Below are 19,922 nucleotides of genomic sequence, written 5' to 3' on the forward strand. Positions count from 1 at the left end.
TTGATGAGATTGTCGATATCACTGGGATAGCACAGCTTGCGGTCTTCATCAGGGCCTGTGACAATAAATTCAACATTTATGAAGAACTGATTGAACTAATCCTTATGTCTGACACTACAACAAGCTAGGACATTTTTGAGAACGTTGAACGGGTTCTTCATGAATATGATTTAGATTTTAGCAAGACTGTGTGCTTATCTACTAACAGTGTAGCGAATATGTTTAGCAGACATAATGGAGTTGCTGCCAAGTTACAAGCAAAGATAAAGAATTTACATCCGGATTTGTCATTTCCACATTTCCAAAACATCATCAAAACATTTGTCTTCAAAGATTTTAAAATTGGATCATGTGCTTAGTTCAGTCATAAAAACAGTGAACTATATCAGAGGTAGTTCTTTCAACCACCGTCAATTCAATCAGTTGTTAGAAAATATGGATAATCAGTTGACCAACGTTCCATTCTACACAGATGTACGACGGTTGTCATGTCACAAAGTGTTGAAAAGATTTTTTTGTTAAGAGAAGAAATAATCACTTTTTTGGAGATGAATTGTGGAAACACTAATGAAATGAAAGATGAAAGTTGGCTCCAGGATCTGACTTTTGCTGTGGACATTACAGCACAATTAAACGATCTCAATTTGAAATTAGAAGGTAAAAACAAGCTCATCACTCAGTTGTATGATGACGTCGAATGCTTCATTACAAAGTTGAGATTATGGAAGTCACAAGTCACAAACGAAAATTCATTTTCCTACATGCTAAAAAATAGTACTAATACTAAGCCAACACTAAGTTTTTCCAAGTATGACAGTCACCTGGAATCATTGTCAAAGGAGTTTCAAAAAGGATTTCGTGATTTCTCGTATTTTGCGCAAGAGTTTGCATTATTCACAGCGCCGTTTACTTTTGATGTTATGAAGGCAGACGAAAGCCTAAAAATGGAACTGTTAAAAATGCAGTCAGATTTTTTACTCAGAGCAAGTATTTTGAAGTGGGAATACCTAATTTCTTTTCATACCTTCCGAAAAGCTTTATAACTTTCAGAAAGTTTTTCACACGGATTGTGGCAATGTTTAGTTCCACCTATTTGGGCGAACAATTATTTTCATTCGTGAAATTAATAAAGACTTCTCAGGGAACTAGGTTGACTGACAAACATTTAGCTTCTCTTGTAAAGCTCGGAAATACACAGAAACTTCAGCCGGACATACCAAAGCTTGTCAAGAGAAATAGGTGTCAAACCTCAGGACAAAACACGAAACCTGTTTCAGTACTTGATAATAAATATTCATTTTGAATTATAATTTATGCGCATTGCATTTGTTGCATTCAAATCCATGTTGGTTAAGTATGTTGCTTTTTAAATTTTCGTTATATCGAAATAAAGAACAGATTTATGCCATGCTAATTTCCTTTGTTATATTCATTTGTTAAACTACAAATACTTTTAACTTGCATTCTTTAATATGACCAAACTATTGCAAGTTTCTAAATTAACGGTAAAAGAAACGTATTCAGCAATGATTTTTATTTGACGACTTTGATTAATATTGTAGGGGTGCGGCCCTCATGCCAATACAAACTGATTCCTGTGGCCCCGAGGGGCTCTGCTCTACACTAGAGCAGACAATCCATTTCGATGACAATAAAATATAGAAGTGTGTAACACGTGGCTAATCATTCAATCTTGTGCAACGTCGGGTCTCCTTGCTTGCTAGTATATATATATATATACATACATATATATATATATAGATAGATAGATTTATTACTATATCTTATTAAATATTTTTCATACAAACATTTAATATATTATAATACACTAAAACTAGTAATGTCCATATACCAATAGAAAATTAAACTAAGTAAATTGACGCAAATATTAAGCTTCATGATTATTAGATTATACAGATTTCAAAGACAAGATGACAAGAAAATAAGTTTGAGCATTATGTTGTGTATTTTCCATGAATGTTACAATTGTTTCGACACCATTCAGACAATTTCAAACTTTATGTCATTCAAAATATTCCAGAATATTGATTAAAACATTCCTGAACTGATTTGGCTCCTTTTATTAACAGTTGAATAAACCACCCTCTCGTCATGGTTTTTTGTTTAATCATTTTCCGATGGTTATGGAATTTATGGAATGACCTATTTTCGTATTCCTATTTTTTTTTTTAGATTAAAATTTCGGCTATTTGTTTCGCTTTATATTGCCTTAGTTCTCGGCCAGTTTTTCTACTAAATTATTTATTTAAATTATTTTTATTCAAGTACTGAACGACACCTTCAAATCGTCGATTAGATTTATATGTCTTATCTATAGTCCGAAGAGTTTCGTACCTTTGGATTTTATAATTTGATTTTACTTAATATTTAGTTTCGTGCGAAAATGATTATTAGAAAGAGGTTAATCTAATAGGATTACTTTTTAATAAATTTAAAATAAATCTACATTTCATAGTTGACAATTTAAGAATTTAAAATAAAATGTTTTATTTCAATTTTATTGCTGTCTAATCATTAAAATTAAATTTCCATTCTTTATAACTTCGAAAACCTCATATATAGTGTTTTAAGGGAGATAACTCCGAAATTCTAATTTTTAATACTCACCAATATCTCAAGTTTTAATTTTTCATTATTTTATGTTTTGACTTTATTATTATTTATTAACTATCCTCATTATATTTCGCAAGACAAAAATTATATTAATTTTACTTTCACGATGCCTTATTCAAGTGATATTTCTTATTTATTTCTAGTATTATATTCTACTAAAATTAAGTTTGCTTCTTTCCAATGAGGCTGTGCCTCTGTCTAGTATTTGATTACTCGTAGAGGTTTCTTTCTCTTTTTTTCTTGTGCTGTTGAAGTTGCCAGGGTGAAATCTTATTTTCCATAACTTTTATTAAGTTAAAAACTATTTCAATTTCTCCAGATTATAATTATTTAATTTTCAGTATAAATTATTTTAATATTTAACCATTTTAAATTTTAATGTAAAATTTATGGGGTTTCCTTATACCTTACTGTTAGTGTATCTTAGGTATTTTTTAATAATTTTATTTCAACCTGGTTCTAGGTGCGAAAGCAGGAATTTATTGCTATAAAGACGACTTTGTATAGGTCCAATTTTTGTTTAAAATTTCATCTTTAGAGTTCACAATGTAATCAGATTCAAGTACGCACAGTTTACATCTTTTTATTTACATTATTTTATTTATATTGTTTAATCTTATTTACTATTGACCATTTTAGTTCGAATTTTTTTATCATTTTTACGTAGTTCCCTTATCCAGTCACCTTATGTTTTTTTTTATTATTGTTGATAATTATGTTTGTGTTATTCTCGCTTCTATTATTATTCCTATATCTATTAGGTTCGTACTTGGGTTCGATTTTTCCAGTATACGTATGAACGCATTTAACTTTTCATTCTCGTTATGCCAGGGTTTCCCATGTGAAAATCCTTGAAGATGTTTTTGGAGAGTCGCTGGAACAACTACTCTCTCTCGATCGGATATTGAGAAAAGCTCTGCTACTTGTTCATCAGCAGTTTTCATTGTTTTTCCTTATAAAATCGTCGCTTTCGGCTTTTTTTTATATATCATCCAGAGTAACGGGAAGTTCTTTCACAGTGTTTCCGAGGATCGAACTATAATCTCTCTCTAACCGTCATGATGCGATCACCTAGTCATAAAGTGGTTTACCATTCCTTGGTATTGACCAGAATAGTCCGTCTGCATGTTCTAACTTACTTGATAGAAGAAACTCCATATAAAAGTCGTAATTTAGTAGAATTGTTCCCCATCTTTGGAGCCTGTTTGCCGTATATGTAATCAACCCTTTCTCCGAGCCAAAGAAAGAGATCAGCGGCTTGTGGTCCGTTTGAAGTTTGGAATATTGTTCATCTGTGATAAATCTGTGATAAACCTGTGAAATCTTTTTACCGCGAAAATTATGTTTAAGGATTTTTTCTCTATCTGGAAATAATTTATTTCCGCTGATAGTATGGCTCTCAACGGGTATACTAAATCTGGGTTGTACTCAGTCAGGAATAGTTCCGATGCGAACACATCTTTTAGCTTTCCGAGCGCCACCTTGCGTTCCGTGGTCCAGTTTCAAACCTTGTCTTTCTTAAATAGTTCATTTAAAGATATGTGAAATGTGCACATTTTAGGAAAGAATGCTTGATTACTAATAATTAACCAACTTTGCAATGTTATGTTGTGTGGCTCAGGCATTTATTTTATTGCTATGGACCTTTCTGGATCTGGCCGTCTAGCATTCCTATCTGTTATCTGCCTTAAGTATTTTATTTGATCGCGGAAAAATTCACATTTGATGTCTTTAAGTGTGAAGCTATTCTCGTTTATCTTTTCAAACACTTGAAAAACGCGTTTTCTATATTGCTCTATAGATTCGCTTTTAATAGAATAGGTATCAATAGTCCAAGTATCCGATGGAAAAATCAAGGCCGCTCAATATCGTGTCGACTATCTGTTGAAAGATAGCTGGAACGACTTGGATCTCGAAAGTTAACCTATTGAACTTTAATAGTACTTTGTGAGTGATAATGCACAAAAAATTTGAGTTTTCTTCCTCAAGAATAAGAATAGCATAAATTTCCACAAAATAAGAATACGAAAATAGGCCGTTCAATAAACTCCATGGCGATCAGATTATGATTAAACAAAAACATGACGAAAGGGTAGTGGATTCAACTGCTTGGTACCATTAATAACGAGATCGACATCTGTTCAGATATGTATTAATCAATGGTTTTTTTTTTCAAACCGTCTAATGAGATGCATTTCTGAAATATCTTTGGTTAAAATAAAATTTGAAATTGTGCGGCTAGTGTCCTAACAATTGTAATATTCATAAGAAATACACATGATGCTCAATCATTTTCTTGCTGTCTTAGTTTGAAAAACTTTGAATATATATATATATATATATATATATATATATATATATATATATATATATATATATATATGTATGTATATTTCTATAGTCGGATTTCGTCGCGGTTTGCTTGACCTTTGTAAGTAAATAGACTTTCTTGCGTGTAGTGTGTTTGATCAGATGCAATAGTGTTTGCTTGCGTGCAAGAGATTCCTGTGTTGAATCATGTGTTCGGACATGTCTTACTGATTCGCTCAAATGAGGCTGAAACGAGTTTTAGACATCCGGTTTGTTAGCTGTCATGGCTCTTGTGAGCTGCAACGTTGTTTGGCTGTGAAAGTAATATGTATGTGTGTGTGTGTCACTTTGTGGGTGTTAGTTACTTCCTTATAGGTTCCGAAACGACTGAGCCTATCTTTTTGAAATTTTACACAAAGGAAATTTCTATGTCTGGCAGTGTTCATAGATATGTTTTATACAGGAATTCGTCTGATAAGTATCGAAAATCGATAAAATCCGATGCTTAACTTAATCTTTCTTACTTATAGATAAAAAGGACCTTTTCAAGCGGGATATTTTAGATTGCACTAGCAAAGGATATAAGCAAATCTTAGAAAAAAAAAACGGTTTGTGAACATCTGGAAACATAATTTAGTGGTACAGCATTCAACTACGGATCGAATGATCCCGGGTGTACCCTATCATTTTATTTTAATTTTATTCTTATTAATGAATTCAATTTACTATAAAAGAAGAGGTACAATTTAAAATCGCAGTAAATCATTTTTTGTTCGTATATTTTGAAACTAAACATTAATCAGAATAATGTTTCCAGGACATTCATTGTAAAGCCTGAATATCAGCTGACGTTATATTGTAAACAAACACAGAGGGAATTTGATAAATTACATTATCATTATTTTTCCTCCCGATTAAGTCCACCAAGCAACTTATTCTTCGTAATGTAGAATAGTAAACAGAGGATTGAATCTATAAGAATACATACGCAATCTGCATAAATTAAAATATCATTTTTAAGGATTTCTATGACCGAGCAATGCCGGGCGTCCAGCTAGTGTATATATATATATATATATATATATATATATATATATATATATATATATATATATATATATATATATATATATATAGGAAATTTATTACTGTGAGTCCAGAATGAGTTTATATATCGTTTAAGCGAGATGAAAATCCTCAAAAAGAAGAGGAAATATCCGACTGTCAGAATTCATAGATGCTAGTCGGATATTTCCTCTTCTTTTTGAGGATTTTCCTCTAGCTGAAACCATATGTAAACTCATTCTGGACTCACAGTAATAAATTTCCTATATACTGCTCTGGGGACACATTGAGCACTCTAGTCCGGTTTTTTCACCACTGGTAGTCTAGCGGCACTGATGAGTTGTGAAACAACGAAACAGGTCTGTATGTCGATGACTAAAATATATTTTATAAAGCTCCCCTCTTTGGTAGAGCACTCTCGTAAATTATCTTACTCGCTACTTAATTTAGCTGAAATAATGCGAAGCTCGCGATTTGTTTACAAACAAACGTTTGAGCCCTCTACGAGTAGCGGACGGATGTTTATTTAAATAATCGTTCGGACAGGTTAATTTCGGCCACCGATTCCGTAGTCAAGGGGTAGAACTGCCGACTGTCATCACGACGGTTCTAGGTTCGATCCTCGGCTTGGGAGAGGTGTTAGTCTAGCGGCACTGATGAGTTGTGAAACAACGAAACAGGTCTGTATGTCGATGACTAAAATATATTTTATAAAGCTCCCCTCTTTAGTAGAGAACTCTCGTAAATTATCTTACTCGCTACTTAATTTAGCTGAAATAATGCGAAGCTCGCGATTTGTTTACAAACAAACGTTTGAGCCCTCTACGAGTAGCGGACGGATGTTTATTTAAATAATCGTTCGGACAGGTTAATTTCGGCCACCGATTCCGTAGTCAAGGGGTAGAACTGCCGACTGTCATCACGACGTTCTAGGTTCGATCCTCGGCTTGGGAGAGGTGTTAGTCTAGCGGCACTGATGAGTTGTGAAACAACGAAACAGGTCTGTATGTCGATGACTAAAATATATTTTATAAAGCTCCCCTCTTTGGTAGAGCACTCTCGTAAATTATCTTACTCGCTACTTAATTTAGCTGAAATAATGCGAAGCTCGCGATTTGTTTACAAACAAACGTTTGAGCCCTCTACGAGTAGCGGACGGATGTTTATTTAAATAATCGTTCGGACAGGTTAATTTCGGCCACCGATTCCGTAGTCAAGGGGTAGAACTGCTGACTGTCATCACGACGGTTCTAGGTTCGATCCTCGGCTTGGGAGAGGTGTTAGTCTAGCGGCACTGATGAGTTGTGAAACAACGAAACAGGTCTGTATGTCGATGACTAAAATATATTTTATAAAGCTCCCCTCTTTGGTAGAGCACTCTCGTAAATTATCTTACTCGCTACTTAATTTAGCTGAAATAATGCGAAGCTCGCGATTTGTTTACAAACAAACGTTTGAGCCCTCTACGAGTAGCGGACGGATGTTTATTTAAATAATCGTTCGGACGGGTTAATTTCGGCCACCGATTCCGTAGTCAAGGGGTTGAACTGCCGACTGTCATCACGACGGTTCTAGGTTCGATCCTCGGCTTGGGAGAGGTGTTAGTCTAGCGGCACTGATGAGTTGTGAAACAACGAAACAGGTCTGTATGTCGATGACTAAAATATATTTTATAAAGCTCCCCTCTTTGGTAGAGCACTCTCGTAAATTATCTTACTCGCTACTTAATTTAGCTGAAATAATGCGAAGCTCGCGATTTGTTTACAAACAAACGTTTGAGCCCTATACGAGTAGCGGACGGATGTTTATTTAAATAATCGTTCGGACAGGTTAATTTCGGCCACCGATTCCGTAGTCAAGGGGTAGAACTGCCGACTGTCATCACGACGGTTCCAGGTTCGATCCTCGGCTTGGGAGAGGTGTTAGTCTAGCGGCACTGATGAGTTGTGAAACAACGAAACAGGTCTGTATGTCGATGACTAAAATATATTTTATATATATATATATATATATATATATATGTATATATATATGTATATATATATGTATATATATATATATGTATATATATATGTATATATATATATATGTATATATATATATATGTATATATATATATGTATATATATATATATGTATATATATATGTATATATATATATGTATATATATATATATATGTATGTATATATATTTATATATATATAGTTTAAAAGGAACAAGAAAATCAAATCAATCAATATGAAGATATTTCCGATATTTTTCCGTTATGAAATGAATGTGGGAATAATAGTTATTGTTAAAGTTTTAGAACAATGCCATAGTCATAAAAGAAAATGGAAAAATAGAAAGAACGAAAAATTATAAGAGAAAACAAGAAACAGTGGGGAAAACTATTTGCTTTGCTGAGAATGATACAGGTGTCAGAAGTATGAATGGAAGGATATATATATATATATATATGTGTGTGTGTGTGTGTGATTACTTCGGTTCATCACATAAATTAATATACGAAGATATAATTTTGTGCGTAATTTTTCAGTATTTACTTCAACAGTTAGGTAGGAAGTTATGAAAATATATATGGCAATTTATGGTACAGAATATACCGCGGAATATTCTGTGTAGTTTAAATGTCCATATATATTTCATAACTTACTAGATTATTCTTTCTGTGTAGTTTAATTGCCATAGATATTTCATAACTTACAACATATATAGATATATATAAATATATATATATCGTCAGTTACACAAACATAGACACACACACACACACACACACACACACACACACACACATATATATATATATATATATATATATATATAGTAAGTATTTATGGCAATTAAACTACACAGAATATTCCGTGTTTCATCGACACTAGGATTATATATATATACATGTATATATATATATGTATGTGTGTGTGTGTGTCTCTCTCTCTTTCTCTCTCTCTCTCTCTCTCTCTCTCTCTCTCTGTGTCTGTGTGTGTGAGAGAGAGAGAGGGTTATGAACTGATAAGCAGGATCATGCACTTTGCATACCAGGACAGACGTCTCGCAAGGCAATACTTGTTATATACCGGGTGAAAAGCACGAGAGTGGTCTGAATGACGTCTTGAAGAGGACTGAAATTGGTTTTAATACGTGCGAAGGGCTTGCGCTAGACGCCATGCCACAACATTCCGGTGAGTCCAAATCTGTTACGCATTTGGAGAGGAGACATTTTGAACATATCCTATTAGAATTGTCGCGGGGAGATTGCAGCTGCTTACGCTGGCGAAACTTATGGTCAGGTTTTCCTCTCTAAATCTGACCGTCGCAGTTATAGTGGACAGCATGCTGACTAAAACAAAATGGATGGAAAAAATGGACATCAGCAGTTCAATTACTGCTTTGTGGCGAAATTTGCAAAACAGTCGGTGTTCAATCTAGACGTATAAAACATCTCCATTAAAATAAAGATTAACAATATATTCTGTATCGCCTGCAGAGTGCATCGCTCGTGATTCATGGGTTTCGAGAGCCATTTAAAAACGTTCAGGATAGTGTATGATATTTTGTCATCTCTAGTATGTGAGTATTTCGTTTAGTTGTCATCAATATAGTGTAAGGGTTAGATGGGACGACTGTCTTCTAAGCGGTTGAGTCTTACTCCTAGCTTGAGGCAGCTGCACTGAAGAACTATGATACAGTGAAATAAGATGTCTGTGGATGAATATAAATGCTCCCTTTCTTAGGTTGAACATATTAGTGAGTGATGCAATGCTTTTTGTTTAAACACATGGGGCTTAGACGTTTTTTTTTCAGCCAAAATGAAGGGACACTGTGGATTATATATATATATATATATATATATATATATATATATATATATATATATATGTGTGTGTGTGTGTGTGCGTATTTTTAATCTGAATATTTTTTTAATCCGTGTTGTCTTTTTACACATATATTTGTATAATGCCAGCTTTTTTTCTCTTTTGGCGAGAAGCATTTAGCTTCGAAATGCCATGGCATAAAGTGAGGTATCCCCTATTCCCCATTTCTGTAACTCTTAGTGGCTTGGTAATGTAATCAAGGCCCTATTGTCATTTCATTGTTCATCACGTTTACTTAGTCTAATTCTTGCTCCTCTTAATTGGAAAGAGCTTTTTTATCATGATAGAATTGTCTTATCATTGAAATTTGTATTACTATATATCGCTACTATCATATAAAAACGTTTCCCTGTGTGTGTGTGTGTGTGTGTGTGTGTATGCATGTGTGAGTTTGTTCCCTATAGACTCCAAAACAGTTAGCCGATTTTTTAAAAATTTCTCACGAATGTACATGATATGTCTGGGAGTGTTTTACGTGTTTTTTGTTTTTTGTTTTTATATCGGAATGCTTCCAATAAGTATCTAAAATCGATAATCGAAGCAATCAGATGAACGAAAGAAAGTCCGATTTTGACCAAAGTTAACATTTTCATATAGTCTAACATCACAAGTGCATTTGAAAGGTGTTATCACCGCATAAGCAGAAAGAACTAGTCTATAAAATCAACTGTAGATTCTTTTATCAGACAATAGCATATTCGAAATGAACGTTTCTTTTTAGAGCTAAACTGGATCGTGGTACTTGAGTTTTGTTCGTTTAACTGAATTATGTAAAGCAATATCAAGTAATTATGCAAAAATAATTCCATAAAATCAACAGTCGGTTCTTTGATAAGACAGAGGCGCATTTAAAATGAATGTTTCTGTTTAGAGGACAATGAAACACTGAAACTTTGCACTTGCATTTTAAACTTTTAGTCTAGCCATTATCTTTTCTTTTTTTCATGGTAGTCACCACTTATCAAGGCCCGGAAGCCACTCGGGGATAAGGGTTATTGCGTGTACAGTAATCAATGGGATAATATCGCGATAATCGTTAGTAATGGAGATTTGATAACGTGACTTACTTAAGGAGGGCGGTTTATCAGGAATTTGTTTATGTTGGACTTGTAGACATCCAAGTTGTAGTCAGGGGGGGAAACAGGCAAACGGAAGAGAGTTCCACAGGCGTGCACTTCTAAGAAAGAAGCTTTGTTCATGGAATCTACGGTTTGATTTAAGCACAGATAAAGAGTGGGGAACATTATTGACAGCGGTTTCAGCTAGACGGGTGTTTTTCGTGAAAGATTGGCGAGGGGCGACCAGAGATTGGAGCTCAAACGAGCACTTGCCATGGGAATAACGATAAAACAAAGAGAGGCTCGAAACCTCTCTTCTGTAGGAGAGAGGTTGCAGGGAAGAGAAAACGGCACCCCTCACTAAGACACGAAGTCTATTTTGTACTTCGTCAAGGCAGCATAGGCTGTTTTTAGAAGCTCCTGTCCAGATATGGCAACAGTACCTCATACTTGGACGTACTTGGCTTTTATATATAGAGTGAATTGCAATGAAACTTCAGAGATGATTTTATAAATTTTATAAAATAAACAGATTTTCTTCAGTGCAATGTAAACTGCAATGTTTTGTGGATTAGGTGACTGCGAGGTATATATATATATATATATATATATATATATATATATATATATATATATATAACTATACTACATGCATAAGTTAACACACTGGTTCTCTTTAGATCACCTAAATTGAGCACCAACAAGCCTCTCTATAATTTCGGCATATTAGTTTCATCATGTTTTAAAAATAGAAATTTCCAGATATAATATATAATTTAAGATCTTTTGAAACTGCTAGGATAGATCAACCCCCGATCTTTCTTCAGATGTATATCTAGAATGAAACCATGTAAAAGTCTAAAGTCTATTACCTGCATTTCCTATGACAATCACTTGCACCCTGTGTACTGTTCATAACTTTATTTGCCTCTCTCTCTCTCTCTCTCTCTCTCTCTCTATATATATATATATATATATATATATATATATATATATATATATATATATATATATATATACATACGTTTTAATTGTTCGCCTTTTGAAATTAATTACAAGTATGAATATATTTATACAGAACTTGAGATGGAAAGCCTACCATTTTGATAAACACCAGAATGAAACCACTGAACCAGTATATTACCAACCTGAAGAAATGGAAAAACAACAACCTCAGGGAAGATGAAGAACAGAGAAAATCAGCCAAATACTACAGACTAAAAACATATAAAACCCCTAAAAAGACCAAAGACACTGAGAAATTTGAAAATGATTCGATTAACCTGATTAAAAATATTCAATAAAAAAACCCTTAAAAAAATAAATAAATTTTCGAATACTATTTCAAAAAGCCACCAAAATAAACTGATAGTATCGCCAGATAAAACTAGAATTTTTTACATAAGGACTATATACAGTATAAAAACCTAATATATAAGGAACTTAATAAAAATTATAAAACAATAAATAAGTCAGCATCTAATGGAATAAATAACGAGGCAAAAAAATATTTTGACTAAACTTAAAATAGATAAATACACAGAAATAACAGTACCAGGTACCCCTGCTAATTTAAGAGGCATTTGAGGAGAAACATTTACGGGCACTGATTATATGTCCGATGGATACAGCCGCCGACTATCGACGCGTTGGCCGTAGGTTCGATCCAATGCTGGGAAGAGGTGTATGTCTACCCGCACTGATGAGTTGTGATACAACGAAACAGTACAGTATGTGGCTGACTATATATATATATATATAAATAAAAATATATGTATAAGTAAATTATATATATATATATATATATTAAACTTATTTATACAAACATTGATGGCTACATATGTGCATACATGTTTCTGTAATCACCCGTGTTGGGGAGATTACGTCTTCAGGCCATGAATAATCTTAGAATATATATATATATATATATATATAGAGAGAGAGAGAGAGAGAGAAAATAAAAAGGAACAAACCGTATTATGTGTTCATCAACGTTTCGTCTTTATTCTGAGACTTCCTCTGGATGAATATAAATTTGACTCATGCCCAGGTAAGCTACATCTAAAATTTCAAGTGTTTAGACTAAACATTGGCCGAATAGTTTGCTAAACACCGCAAAGGTCAAATCTTTTGAACTTTGACCATTTAGCAATCAAATTTTCGGTTAAAAACCGATGCAATGCTTGTTTTATATCTGAATACACTTCATATAAAATTTCAAATGTTTAGACCAAATATTTGCTGAGAGGTCAAATATTTTTTTAACTCTGACCCAATTTTTTACCCCAAAACATTTATTGTTTGGAGCTCAAATCGTATTAAAACATTTGATCCTTGTCCAAGGAACCTGTATCTACAATTTAAAGTGTTTAGACCCAAATTGACGGAGAAGTTTAGCAGATTTTTCAAATGATAAATTGTTGGACTTTGACCCCTTGACAGACAAATTTCTGGCCGAAAATCGATGAAAAAGATTTTCTCAAATCTCGATACCCCTTATGTCAAATCTCGAGTCTGAAAATTCACAAAATATTTTGGTAGAGAAATTTGCACACACACACACAAACATACAGATTTCACTTATATATATATATATATATATATATATATATATATATATATATATATATATATATATATATATATATATAGGGAATGTTCCCACCGGTATATCTTCATAAATAAAAGTGAAATTTCGAAAAATGTTTATTGATCATATTCAGCCAAATCGTTCTGTTCAATAAGCAAATACCGTTTGTTTTCATTCGATTTCGTATACGCTTTTATTCAGAGCACTCAGTAATTTTCGTTTGTCTTACAAATTTAAAAGGGAGACAATTCACGCAGTTGCATCTATCATTATTACAATTAAATACAGACAAAATCTAATTAGCGTTGTCTTTTCATATACTACATCTTGCGTTCGCTAACTTCGAATTAGATCGCTACTGCGATGTGACAATAATTGGCTATTTAGCACACAGATTATTTATAAGAAAAAGCAAACAACTATTCTTTTTTTTTTTCGCAATAGAAACTATCTCAGAATGCTCATTGTTCGGCTATACTATTTTAATAGAACAGATTATATATTTATGCAAAACCTTCTAAAATAAACTGGTTCTTCGACTCTATGTACGCAGACAGAAAATGGCTACTGGTTTTCTTCTCGCTTGCTGCTAAAAAATATATCTTATCTCTTTACGTTTTTTCTCACGACTAAATCAGTTTCTTTATATCTGATATTTTTACAGGTAAAATATCGCAGATTTTTCTTTTCGTGTGAAGTTTCTGTTTGTTTTATATCATGTGTTTTATACTTTGAGGAATCTTCTCGAACGTACGTCTTCTAATTAACGAAAGCAAGAACAAATATATATATATATATATATGCCGTCGAATACATGAGGTGAATATCTTAAGTGATTTCTTTTCTTTGAGATGGTTATCTTGTTGTTCGTACGCAGACAGAAAATAACAACTGGTTTTCTTTCTTGCTTTCTGTGAAAATATCTCTGTTGTCTCTTTTTGTTTTGTATCCCTACCAAAATCATATTCTTTATATCTGGATGTATTTAATTCCTCTTCACTGCAAGAACTGTAACACCAGGGTCGGAAAGCAGGATTGGCATGTCAGCGCCGCCGTGGAGGGGCATTCTAACTTACAAAATGTTCCTGGGTACTATCGTCGGAATTTCTGGTTAGGACATTTTAACGATTAGCAATAAACTAACCCCGTCTCAAAAAGAGACGGCAAAGCCTGGGAAGCTGGGCCTCCTACAACTGCACAGAACAAGTATTACACTTTAATCAAGAGAGACGAGATCATTACAAGAATGCTCTAATATCTGTTGACTTTTTTTAGAGAGGGAATGATGATAAAAGTCCTTAGAATTTCACAGAACTTTAATTTTTTTTTTTTAATGGAAGTGACTACTTTAAGCCTGAAAGCCACTCAATGATATGGGTTAGTGAGTGCACGGTAGTCACTAAGACAACAGCGCATTGCTAGGTAGTGGTGGAAATTGGGTTGAAGACGAGCACAATATAGTAAGCTGGAAAGCAAGCCAGCGGAGCAGAGTTCAGTACATAAGTAATTGGTAAATAACCAACTCTTAATGTTTTTAGATTTTTTGAACGGAATAAAGTTTATGTTTGCTTGATGTAAATTTATTTAAATCAAGTTTTCCGATATTTATTTTCCTGTGTAAACTTACCCTTACTCTTAATTACATTGCAATAAAAATGAAATGAAACCAGCTCTCATGATATAATTAAAATATACATAACAAATCGTCCTCCGCATTCTTTTAGTCAAACTTACTAAACATTATGAACTATTTTTTGTTGTAATTTATAATAAATGTTGGGGGTGAGTGTTTAGTGTAGTTACTACCAGAAGTGACGTTTCCCTTTATATTGAAACAAACTTGGGGATTGAAGCACTTAAACTAAATTAAAACAGTCTTCTTAAGTTATTTATTAATTTCATAATTCAAGAAATAATATATATATATATATATTGTATTTTGTGTACAGAAAGTTGTTAGATGAAGCAAGTCATTGGTACCGTCGGTTTCAAGCCCGATAAGTAGGAGCGTTTAAGATATCTATATCAAGCTCTCTTCAGCCAATACTCATCTCTCAGTCGTGAAGAGATATGTTAAGTTTTGGTAAACTCCATGCCAGGAGAGTAAAGACAGTTTTGGATAATGATTGTGGCCACGCAAACTATTGATAGTAGACATGTTGTATGTTAATATTGACAACTTTTCGTAAGAGGTGTACTCACTTTTGTTGCCAGGGATTTAGCTTTTAACAGCTATATTTTGAGTTAAATTGAGGGGAAAATAAATTAAAATAAATCATATATGCTGCAGATATAGAAGACGTATATAAGATAGTTTTGAAACCATCTGACATAAAAGAATTGTAAACAATTTTAAAATGATGTTTATCGATTATTTGGGCGGAAAAACTCGCCCCTGTAAAGATATATTTTCCTTGTGACGCCTCATGATGGTACTCTTAGACAGGATACGTCGGTTTGGTCCTTAGTTAACGGTTTGGGTTTTTATAGTCGAGGATTTCACATGGCTTGTGTTAATTATGCGTTGGATAGCTTCAAACGTATTTTATATACGTGTTCTATTTGATTTCCAATGCTTTAAAACAAACCAATTATTACTTTAGCACACACCATATGCATTCCTAGACTATAAAAAATGTGCTTCCCTTAAAAGTACCGTCATGAGGCGTAAGAAATATATCTTGAAAAGGGCGAGTTTCTTCGCCGAAATAAATTGATATATATATATATATATATATTATATATATATGTGTGTGTGTGTGTGTGTGTGTGTGTGTGTGTGTGTGTGTGTGTGTGTGTGTGTTAAAATGACATGACTGCGACTTAAAACAGGAACACTTATTACGAACGGGGGAAAAAAACAATTCCACCCATCCTCTTCTCTACTAGCTATTATGCACACCCGTGTAAGAGAGACCTATCTTTAAGCTTCCTTTGCAGTAGACAAATTTCGATTAATACCAAGTCACCTACATGAAAAGTAAACACTACTCCTGTGAGAGAATCACAGTAAATATGAAGTTTAAAGTAGATAAAAGACAAAGAAAGAAAGAGGACTAACAAAACCTAGAGGAGAACTGAGGCGGGCAAACCAGATCAATAAAATTAAGAAAGAAGTCAAAGCGATAAACAAAATGAACACAACTAGAAGAGGATGGAAAAGTGAAAAAGGAAAGACTCAACAGAAAACATGAAGAAGTGAAGGAAAAAATAGCAGCAAAATAAGGGAGATTAAGTCGATAATGATACAAATCTTAACAGTGCAAACAAAACAGGGTCCTTGAAAATAATGAAAGCCGATTCTACCTAAATGTAAATGAGGGAAAAACAAAAACAGACCTACCGGACCCGACTGAAAAAAAAACTCTGCTGGGACTGATAAAGAAGCAAAAAGGGTCATAATAGAAATGCAGAATGGCTCAAAAAAATGAAAAAAGAGTCACAGAAAATCGAAGGAACAGAGAATGAAATCAGCAAGGAAACCCTTAAGACAACCCTACGAAAAATGGGCAACTGAGGAGCACCAGTTTATGACGGAATACATGCATATTGTTTTAAGAAATTCACATCACTACATGTAAGGCTCGTTTAGCACCTGAAATGATGCATCTACGAAGAACATCTACCAGAATGGATGGTCAATGGTCGAACCACACTATGCAAAAATATGCAGTAAAAGCGACTATCCCCAGCAACTTCAGCTCTATAATCTGTTTACTTACAACGTGGAAAATACTAGTGCACAACTGAGAAAACTAATTTATCATTCCCTTTTCTTACCAAGGACTATTCCCAGTGGAACAGAAAAGAATTTCAAAACGAAAAAGGAGAAACGCAGAACCTAATATACATAAACTAAAGGATAGAGGTTAAAAGTAGAAAAAAGAACTAAGCCATAGCATTGATAGACTATAACAAGTATGGATGATAGAATGCTAGAGAATGTACAAAATACGAGGTAATCTGTTCAATTTGAAAACAAATACAAGAAAGAACATGGAGGCTTTAACTGACAGCGGATGGGCAATACATAACTGAACTCAAAATACAAAGAGAAATCTTCCAAGATAATTCTCTATCACAATAACTGTTCATAATAGCCATGATGCCTTCTGAACAATATACTAAGAAAATGCCAAGCCGAGTACAAATTCTCTAACACAGAATAAAGAATGAACCACTTAATGTACATGGATAACCTGAACCTGTTTGCAAAAAGAAAGACATAACTAGAAATGCTAATAAACACAAGCAGAATGTTTAGCCAGGATATTTGTATGGAACTTGGTATGGAAAATGCACACTATTGACCATAAAGAGGGGAAAACTGGAAGCAACAGAATATATACTACTACCCAATCAAACAGAAATTAGGGCATTAGATGAAAATGATAGCTAGAAATATTTGGGAATGCTAGAAGCAGACACCATCAACACAACACAGAAAAGTGAAAAGGAATACCTCAGAAGGACACGAAAACTCCTCAAAACTAAACTCTATAGTGGAAACCTAATTAATGGAGTAAACACATGGGCAGTGTCACAAATAAGATAACCGGAACTGTTTATAAACTGGACCAATGAAGAACTAAGTAATCTCGATCAGAAGACCAGGAAACTCGTGACGATGAACAATGACCTACACCCAATGGATGAGACTGACCGATAATATGTGAAAAGGAAAGACAAAGGAAGAAGGCTGGTCTGCATAGAAAACTGTTTAAATAACACAACAAAGGAATTTGAAAAATACATAATGCAGAACACCGAAAGAATAACTACTTCACCAAAAGACACGAAAGGAAAAAATAGAAAAAGAGACTAGGAATACGACTAGGAAAACAATATGGGAAAGGAATCAGCTACACGGACGATTCATAAAAATTACAAAAACATCTGGAAATGGCTACATAAAGGAAACCTAAACACGGAAACTTAATTATTAATAACAGCTGCACAAGATAACGCAATTACAAGCAAGCACATCAAAGCGAGGATCAACAAGACACAAGAAAACAGCAAATGCAGACTCTGCAGATAAAGAGACGAAAAACTAAACCACATAATTAGTGAATGTAACAAACTAGCCCAAAAAGAATATAAAAATAGACACGATCAAGTGGGGAAGACAATGCATTGACAATTATACAAACAATTGCATCTTGAACACACAAACAAACGGTACAAGCAAAAAAACGGCAGCAGTACTGGAAAACGAATGTCACAAGATCCTATGGGCCATGAATATACAAACGGATAAACCCATCCAAGCAAGAATACCCGATATCATAATAGTTGACAAGAGGGAAAAGTCTTTCGAAATTGAAGATTTTGCCGTCAGGCAGACTACAGACTGAAAATCAAGGAGACTGAAAAGCTGAGCAAACACACGGAACTGTCCAGAGAGCTCAAGGGGATCTGGAAAATAAGAAAGTCAAGATAACACCATTTATAGTAGGAGCGCTAGGAAAAATAACATTTTTTTTTAACAATTGGAAAGATTGGAATCAGAGAGATTGCGTAGAAAATACCATGCATTTACATAGTGAAAACTTCAGAAATATAAATGAAAAACCTTGAATGTGGAGAAAAACGCTACACATGGACTACACGCACAAATTGGACACAGAAACGGCTACAGATGTAAAACACAAAGAACATAACATGGAATTATGAAAAGCCCGAGAAGAGAAAGCACTAGCTAAACCTCCGCTGGCTGTGCATACGGGACTGGGACCTTGAGGAGGCTTATTTCCAGCCAAATTCAAGTTAATACCAATGGTTGACGCCAACAAGAAATAAATGGTGAGCGGCTGTTGCGATGACGCAAATTCATTTGCAAAGATTATCGAAAGAGGTGGAGGGTACTAGAAGTCTGGGGAGACTTGTTTTCACTTAGACTCCAGGGAACATTACAAGTTGTTCTCAAACAGCAATCTTTGATAATGGTTTGTGTGACTACTCCTAGTGAGTCCATAATAACTTAGTCTCATTCGAACTCCAGAGAACACAAGTTTTTCTCAAAGAGGAATCTTGGTTGGCCAATGTGACTACTCCCAGGGAGTAAATAATAAACATAATAATAATAATAATAATAATAATAATATATGCTAATAGGGCCCGTGGAAATTCGATGGAATGATAAATATTTTTAATCAATAAATATACCTACTATTATGTAAAAGTGTCTGTGTATCCGTATGTTCGTTCCCTATGAACTCGAAAACCACTGAGTCAATTTAAATTTCACAAGAATGTACTTGCTTGTCTTACTATTTTCCATTCGATTGTCGCCGAAAGTCCACTTAATTTGAGTTCCCAGTATTGGTTTTCATTTAGTGTGTTTTTTTATTCTTTTTTTTTTTTGTTTTGTGTTATTTCA

At 33.8% G+C, this 19,922-nt stretch overlaps 1 protein-coding gene across 1 annotated transcript; it reads left to right on the top strand.

Annotated features, from left to right (window-relative positions):
* Nucleotides 1-548: 548 nt before the first annotated feature.
* Nucleotides 549-1,043, top strand: LOC145292789 (general transcription factor II-I repeat domain-containing protein 2-like). Its single transcript, XM_080138827.1, has one exon. It carries the CDS (start codon nucleotides 549-551, stop codon nucleotides 1,041-1,043), a length of 495 nt encoding a protein of 164 aa, XP_079994953.1.
* Nucleotides 1,044-19,922: the final 18,879 nt, after the last annotated feature.

This window comes from Euprymna scolopes, chromosome 14 (assembly GCF_053919585.1).
Source record: "Euprymna scolopes isolate OS-2025 chromosome 14, ASM5391958v1, whole genome shotgun sequence".
Classification (NCBI taxonomy): Eukaryota; Metazoa; Mollusca; class Cephalopoda; order Sepiida; family Sepiolidae; genus Euprymna; species Euprymna scolopes.

Coding starts and splice junctions, on each gene's coding strand:
- LOC145292789 (XM_080138827.1), top strand. CDS start 549: ATGAATTGTGGAAACACTAATGAAATGAAAGATGAAAGTTGGCTCCAG.